Source organism: Notothenia coriiceps, unplaced genomic scaffold, assembly GCF_000735185.1.
Source record: "Notothenia coriiceps isolate Sejong01 unplaced genomic scaffold, NC01 NC01_scaffold00000714, whole genome shotgun sequence".
Lineage (NCBI taxonomy): Eukaryota > Metazoa > Chordata > Actinopteri > Perciformes > Nototheniidae > Notothenia > Notothenia coriiceps.
The window spans coordinates 8,781-17,610 of NW_011333415.1; the positions used below are offsets into that span (position 1 = coordinate 8,781).

The window sequence follows — 8,830 nt, forward strand, 5'->3', positions numbered from 1 at the left end:
ATAACTTTGTTACTGTACTTAAGTACATGTTTCTGGTATCAGTACTTTACTCCACTACTTATTTTTCAGACTTTTTACTTTGACTTCTTAAATATAAAAAAAATCCCTGTACTTTCTACTTCTTACATGTTGAACCCAAATACCTGTACTTTCTACTTCTCTCATTTTCCAAACAGGCTGGTTCCTTTAGTCTGAATGTGTGTTTGGTGGCGTGATCATTATTATTTAGAGTCATTGCGTGCCTATTGATTTGAACACGATCCGTGTATCCATCATTTCCTGGTCTTCTCTAAAGAAGAGGGACCAATGAAAACGTTGTCATGTTGCCGTTGGTCACCATGGAAACATTCATTAGCTAACAATGACATTATTGTTCTATTAATATAAAGGGAGGTCAGGTACTCTTTAAAACAGCTGCTAGTTATGGGTACTTTTTACTGAAGTACATTTCAAAGCCTCTTTACTTTGACTTGAGTAAAGAAGTTTAGTCAGTACTTCTACTTTTACCAGAGTATTTTTAAACACGAGTATCTGTACTTCTACTTGAGGAAAGGATGTGTGTACTTTTGCCATGTCTGCTGGGAATCGTAGGGTCGCCGGTTCAAGTCCCCAAACAGACTTTAAATATGGAGTGTGGAGTAGTATTTGAAGAGGTCCATACCCAGCACTAGGATGGGTTCAGCGCAGAAGTCTAATGTCACTGTGTCCTGTAATGTGTGAAGGTTTCATCCTCTGATTCTAATTCATAGATCCTTAATTGGGAAGTGATTGTGTTAAGGAGCAGCGGGATTGTTTACACATCAGCTTATTGAAAAGATATTCTACAAAACTTTATCAGTGGCGCCTTTAGTTTCTAATGATCTTATGAAACCAAAAAGTTTAGAAAACAGTTTCAACATAGAGAAGGAGAATAAGGATAACACTGTTAGGGATAGGATAGGGGTCTTATACTGTGAACTGTGAAGTACAACTAATACAGTATTATATAATTGGAGGATGCAACCCTCTTTAATCGTCACACACACAGCACACAGTGACATTTGACCTCTGCTTTATTATTATATTATATTATATTAGGGTTTATAGATATATTTGTAGATGACTATGAGTTTCTGTATGACTTTAAAGTTGTATTTCCCCCCCAGGACGAGGCGATCTCCGTCAGAGAGCTCAAGGAGATGCTCGACGGCGTTCTCAGCAGAAGTAAGTGAACACAAAAATATATTTGGAGCTTTTTGTTAATTATCTCATCATTCGTCTCTCTTTCTGGTTTGAGTTTTGTCAGACAATGTGGCTTCATGAAAGGGATGGCAAACTATTTGTGTATACTGTATATATACTGTATATATATATGTATGTACCGCATTCTCTTAACATTTGATTGCATGTTGTATCATTAACGGTTTGGATGCATTGTGTTTTCAGGAAAAGAGATCAAGTTTGACGGCCTGAGTCTCAGCACCTGCCACAGCATCATCAACCTGATGGACGTATCCTTACACCACTTTAACTTTAACGTCAGACTACATTCATCCTGTCAAATCATGTGTTTGTGATGTTGGAGATTAGAAAGAGAATGAAAGGAGTCGTTTATTAGGAACCCAGGTCATGAACAGCATGACATGCTTTTCACTTGTTCTGTTTACAAAGGATTAAAAAAAGTTGTTCAAATAATAATAATCTGTCAATTAAAGACAGGGATTTGTCAGGGATAATAAACAAATACACTTGAAGAAAGGGAATACAAAAATAATAATAATAGAAAAAAAACACATTCCTTAAGATAATCAGGTAATGTCAAAGTAAAATATATAAATCTTTGGGGCGGTGGGAGTAGTGAAAACATTAGCTAATAATTATTTAGGTAAAGTCCGATCTAACTGTAGATATAATAATAATAATTAATTCCATTTTTTGTTAGAGCGCTTTTTCACGTGCTCAAAGCGCTTAGATATGTCTTCAACCAATGAAGCCCAACAACTCTTAAAGGTCCCCTATTATCCTGTTTCTCATCAGTATATCCCAGGTCTCAGATATATACAGAGCCTGTCTCTGATTGGCTGAAACACCAAACAGATCATTGCAGCATTACCCATAATCCCCTCTGTTTCAGGAGATTTGGTTACAAAGAACTCAATGGTGCTCTAGGAGGAGATTCAGGTGATAAGGGGGGGGGTGTACCTTGGTTGGTGATTGGCTAATGGTTACACANNTTTTAGGTAGTACATTTACACGGTGTAAATCGTATCTCCGAATAAAAGTAGACTTGCAGGGAACCGTCCAACTACCGGTAATTTTGATTTTGTACGTTCTCGTCTCTTTTTTTCGTGTAATGGTTATTGACTGGAATTCATTTGTGTAAACTCCATCAATTAACATTATGATGATGATGATGAAAAAATAAAACATTGTAAGTGACCGTCTAAATAAATGACTGTTAAATCATTGAATGTCTAATTCATTAAATTGAGTTAGCTGAATTATGAAAAATGAATTCATTACTAACAACCTACGTACACCGAAAACGAGTTCATTTCTTAGACTTATGAAAAGGGGTGGTGTCCGAGTTTGTCGACGACTTCATTCGATGTAAATCGATATCCTGATAACCTAAATAAAGGAAATCGTGTACACCGATGACCTAATTTCTAGAAATTGAAACGTGTGGAAAAATACGTGTAAAAGTTACACAAATGTAGCGATCTTTAACCTACATTTGGTAATTCGATGTGTAGTAATACAAAACCGATGTAACCAAACTATACAAAATTGACCTCTTTGACTAGTAAACACCGTCTATATGTACGCCCCAATTTCTTTTATCGTGGTAATTGTTGCACCAGAAGACTTTTAGGCATGTTAATTCATGTGCATATTCCCTTCTTAAAGATCCCCTATCATACTGTTTTTCATCAATATATTAGAGGTCTCAGATGTATACAAATATGCCTCTGGAGTGTTTGGCTCCAAACACCAAACAGATCATTGCAGCATCCCATAATCCCCTCTGTTTCAGCCCTGTTTCAGTGCTGATTCTCTGTCTGTTACTTTAGATGAAAATACGGAGCCCCTCCCCACGCCCCTCTGAGAGAGATTTGGTTACAAAGAACTCAATGGTGCTCTAGGTCGAGATTCAGGTGATAAGGTGGGGGGGGGGTTACCTTGGTTGGTGATTGGCTAATGGTTACACAAGACAACACATCGTTATGACATCATAAAGTGGCCAAAATCTGATCAGCTCATTTTCAGACAGGTTTTTATAGAAATGGATCAAAAAGAGAGAGAATCTTTGTTCCTGAAACTTTCAGAGTCTCTTTCCACAGAGGGGACACATGTTGATGTAGAAGAGACATGAAGAAGAGGGGACACATGTTGATGTAGAAGAGACATGAAGAAGAGGGGACACATGTTGATGTAGAAGAGACATGAAGAAGAGGGGACACATGTTGATGTAGAAGAGACATGGAGAAGAGGGGACACGTGTTGATGTAGAAGAGAAGTGGATTTTGCATAATAGATGACCTTTAATCTTGTCATGTTCAAGTCTCACAATAGATCTCAGTTTCTCTATTACATAAATATAATAACATCAAAACAGTCCTCAACCTGAGGTGCATCTGTCGTCAACCATTTCCTAGTCCGTGCTTTTTGACTTGCTATAAATAAGATATTGAACGTGTATTTGTTGGTCTCAGTTCCAGGTGTCTCAAAGTTAAATGGAATCATTACTTTAAGTATATTTTCCATAGCAGACTTGACTTGTTTCCAGGAGTTAGAAAGGAGTGTTTTAAATGTTGAACTGATGGATGATTATGAGCACAAAGTGTTTCCTTGACAGAGATCAGGTGGATAACACCGGGCAGCTGGAGTTCCAGGAGTTCAAGGTCTTCTGGGAGAAGATGAAGAAGTGGATTGTGAGTGTTTGTGATTCTTGGCTTTAAAACTATGAATAAGAGGAGGAAGAAATAATTAGATAAATTAACGTAAAAGTCATAATACTACAGTTTAATAAAACCCCAAAATATAGGTTAATGTCCTGCATTAAAAATGGTTATTTAAAGGTCCCCTATTGTCCTCTTTTAAAACAATATACACAAACTGTCTCTGAAGTGTTTGACTCGAAACACCAAACAGATCATTAATTTGGAAATGAAAGGAGTATTATGTATAAATAATATATTTTATATATTTATATATATATACACAGGTCATTTTTCACATATAACTTTACATACTGCTGGGTAATAATATCTTATCATACTTGATATATTTTTTGTAATAATAATACAAGTGTGCAAAATTAATTGTGATGTCGAATAAATGTAAAATAAATATAAAGTAGCAGAACATTTAAAGTGGACCTATCATGCTATATTTTAATAATATATTGTAGGGCCATACCTATATAAGGGATATTTATACTTTTTATTTTTCAAAATACTAAACAGATCATGCATTTTAGCCATTCCTCATTTCGCTCAATTTAACACTGTCTTTGCATGGGCTGATTATGTGAGAACAGCACCACCTACAGGCCTGGCATATGTACTACAGCGTCTCCAGCGCTTTCCAACGGCAATGTCCGTGGCTATCTCCTCCTGATTGGTGGAGTTGGCTCAATAGCCGTAGCGCCACTTCTGTGACATCATAGAAGTGTTCAAATCTGGATCAGTCTGTATCAGATCCGTTGCAGCCCCTTTTTTAGAGATTTGGGTATGGAGGAAAATAGAGAGGGTTGTGTTTTCTGACACTTGGTGATTTCCCTGGAACACCGGGGACAGTGCATTTTGCATGATAGGTCACCTTTAAGTAAATTAAAGTACGAAGCAAATGTATTACTATTATTTTAATGTTACTTTCTATTTATTTATTGCTGTAATTTTGTGCTGGAAGAGGAAAGAGATCAAAATAAACACAATAATATAAACGTTCTGTCGTTGCAGATGCTCTTCCTCTCCTTCGACACCGACCGCTCCGGGAAGATGTCGTCCTACGAGCTGCGCATCGCTCTCAAAGCTGCAGGTGAGAGCATTTTACATTTGGTGCAAAACTATTAATTTAACGTTTCTGACCATTATTTCAATATAATCATTACATTTGAAATTTGAAATTAATATCTTTTGGCATTTATATTCTTATTAGACCATTTTCATGTTGTACGGGAAAGGAAAACATATTAACATTAACATATTTTAAATGTATTTGTATTATTTATATTATAATATTCATATACAATAATTATTATTATGTTTATTATGATTATGATTATTACTGGAGATGTCACAATGCAAAATATAAGAATCATTTGACATATTTTGCATATTTTCATGTTCTGTAATGTTACAATAGTTTTTAAAATATATTAGATCATATTCTGTCACCATATGTTTTATTTAATTAATTTAAAGGGATTAACATGTGCAGTAAAATGTCCTTATACTATCAGTTAAAATAAAGTATAGTAGAGGTATTTGTTGGTTAATTATTTGGTGTGTTTGTGAATATGTTGTGATGTTTTGTGTTTGTTGTCCTGCAGGCATGCAGCTGAACAACAAGCTGCTGCAGCTCGTCGGTTTGAGGTTCGCTGACGAAAACTACGACATCGACTTCGACGACTACCTGACCTGCATCGTGCGTCTGGAGAACATGTTCAGTACGTTGAATACTATCTTACGCTGGGTTTAAAGGGAGTAATGCCTCAACAAATAAGAAGCAGAAACACTTTATGCAATTACATTTTGTTACAATCGCTCCTTTTTTAATTGATTTAAATTAAAATGAATATTCAAATAAATTATCAATTAAAAATAACATTAAATACAAATAAAAAAAAATTCAAATCTAAATAAAATGATAAAAAAGTAAAACAATTAAATATCAAATATAAATAATTTGTTTTAATATATATATAAATATGTATATATAAAAAGTAGTGAAACAAAAAATGTGCTTCTAAACATATTAAAATAAACAAATACAATAGTGTCATAATATTAATAATTATACTAATGCTGCATGGTTTGGCGAATGGTTCATTATAATTAACATTATATGGTGTTGAACTTAATGTTTTGAATGCATTTAGGCTCTCAATGTTGCTTTTAACCAAAATACTTGTTTTTAATATATATTCATAAACAGTTAAACTCAAATGAGCATGTTTAGTACACATTAAGAAGAATACAACCCTCCACTAGGTAACATCACTATTGCCTTTAACTCATCAAAGTGCAGATTTATTCATGTTAAAATCTACTTTTGCTCTTCCCCTTCTGCAGGAGTGTTCCAGGCTATGGACCAAAGGAAGAGCGGCCGGGTGAAGATGAACATCATGCAGGTAAACAACAACAAACATCAGAATAGCTTTGTTGTTTATCAAACAAACAAACAAACAAACAAACGTATAAGGACATTTCGTTGGCCTCTCTCACTGCAGGAATACAGTCAGAATCAGAATTCCTTCATTCGTCCCTCAGAGGGCGAACAACTGTTACAGCAAAGAGCCAACATAGCTGAATATCTCTCAAAGAGCATAAGACATATTAAAGATATGTTAATTTAAAACCGCCCACTTCCTGACCGTGTTCATTTAACACTTAAAGAGTCAGTGAACACTTTATGGTCCTTATCTCAGAGTGTTAAATGAACACTCCAGATGTTACTGTGTATCTTGAGATTGACAATAAAGTTGACTTGACTTGATATTTAGATTTTTTGTTTGTAACATGGGATCTGATTGTAATTTGTTTTTATTGTCCTCCCAGTTCCTGATGTTGTCGATGAACGTCTGAGGAGGAAACGGAAGCCGCCACAAGAACAAAGTGTGTGTTGAATATTCTCTGTAACGGTGCATCTTTCTCTTTCTGTTTTTTAATGTGAGAATCCGTCTGCAGGGCTGGAACTTTGGGATCAAAATGTTAACCTTTGCCGAGTCATACTTTTGGATTGAAAACATGTTTTATTTTCTCTCTGCTCTCGGCGTGAATGGAAATAAATGTTGAATAAAATGCAAGGCTTGAATGTGCAAATATGCTACTGAGTTGGATCATGATTTATTGTCTAAGGACTAAATACAAATTGAGTTCCACAGAAAGTGTGAGCAATGAAACCTTCTGTTCATTTATGACCCTCCATTTGTTTTATTTACAAGAGCTTAACAAGAAAAACATTTCATATTTTATAAAACTTGCCAGTAATTTTCTTATCAGACCATTTGAATGGTTTTATTGCAGAGGACGTGTCTTGTTCATATGGAGTTGTGATGTATTGATCATATAACGTATTGTATATACTGTGGATTTCACGTTACAAAATATTACATAAGACAACATTTTTAACTCAAAATCGACCTTCCAGATGTTTACAGTTATTCTCAGTTGATGGATCTGTCTTGGACCCCTTAAGGAAACTCCGACCCTCCATTAGTTTTATTTACAAGAGCTGAACAACCACACATTTCCAAAAGTGTAATATATTGTACATTTACTTTAAGCGGTCCCAAACGATTTGCACGGAAGCAACAAGTACTTTAAAGAACTTTAAGTTGTACACACTTTGAATAAAGTACAAATACCTCCAAATCAGTGGCGGTTCTAGAGCAATTTGACTGGGGGGGCCACTGGGGGGCCAGTTATTTTCTGAGGGGTGCACAATCAATGCAGGACGAAAAAGAGAACTAGACAGTATGAAGTAATTGCGCATAAGAAAACAATGCAATGCAGTTATTGGTATTTGTTTCAGTACGCTCATTAATTTCAGATATATCTTATAGTTATTACTGATAGCTTCAGCTTAAGTTATAGTACAATTTTTGCACTAACACCATATCATATTTATATAAAAATAAAGGCAATGAACAGTTACATCTCTACTTTACATCTACAATTACGCGGACACAATAGTTGAACTCACCTTCAATTATCGTGGTAGTCTCTCGAAACGTAGGTTTCAATCAGTCTTTCTTGGATGCAACAGCCTCTGATGATCCGAGATGAAAAGTGTTTGTTTTTCGCGCGCTTCAGCCGGACAGTGAAAGTGAGTGCACCGCTCTAATGGGTCCTGAGTGCACCGCTCTAATGGGTCTGACTAGAATGACGAATAACGTTAGTTCCGCCTATTCCGTCATTCAATAAATCGTGTAATAAATCATAAATTTTTCATTTTTTTCACTTTTTTCACTTTGAATTTTGGCCCCCCTGGCCCCCCCTAGAACGACCCCTGCTCCAAATGATGCTTAATCAAGAACTTACAATTGGAGTTTAATCAAAACACATTGAAGCGTTTAGATTCAAGATCCACAGACTTATTTTCACGTCATAAACACAACTACAGTGTAATGCAATGGATGAAAACTTAGGTCACAGGTTCCTCAAAGGAGTGATTACAAGACATAGACTTTTATAAAAATGAAATAAAATAGAAAAGGACAAAGTTAAAAGCAAACCGAAATGTAAACAAACACTGAAAAAAATGCAGAGTTGGAAAGGAGCCAAAGTTCACGTGAAGTTCATGTTCTCTGTAAATACTTGGAGGTGTTGCGGTACGACACACTGCAGGCCTTTTCTTAGAATACACGTCACAGTAGGAACATGTATTATTAATGTCTGAGTAAAGTTCAATTGTTAAGATTATGAATCTACTACTGAGAAACGTATTCTCCGTCCAACATTCACTCGGGTGTTTTCACCTCACTCTAACATCAGGTTGTGAAATGTTTCCTGTTCTTCCAGTTTAATCGACATAGTGACTGTCTCTTGGTTGCACCTTTACTCAAGTACTTTACTATTGGGGTTGTCCTAGTGTCAGAGGTGGAAGAAGTACTCAGATCTTG

General features: G+C 35.6%; 1 protein-coding gene across 1 annotated transcript; it reads left to right on the forward strand.

The window, feature by feature from the left end:
- The first annotated feature begins 672 nt into the window (after positions 1-672).
- Positions 673-7,032, forward strand: LOC104957033 (calpain-9-like). The gene is made up of 8 exons (XM_010784634.1): positions 673-709; positions 1,078-1,203; positions 1,426-1,490; positions 3,846-3,914; positions 4,944-5,022; positions 5,537-5,653; positions 6,279-6,337; positions 6,765-7,032. The coding sequence occupies exons 1-8, from the start codon at positions 673-675 to the stop codon at positions 6,789-6,791; spliced, it is 579 nt and encodes a 192-aa protein (XP_010782936.1). The 3' UTR covers positions 6,792-7,032.
- The last annotated feature ends 1,798 nt before the right edge of the window (positions 7,033-8,830 follow it).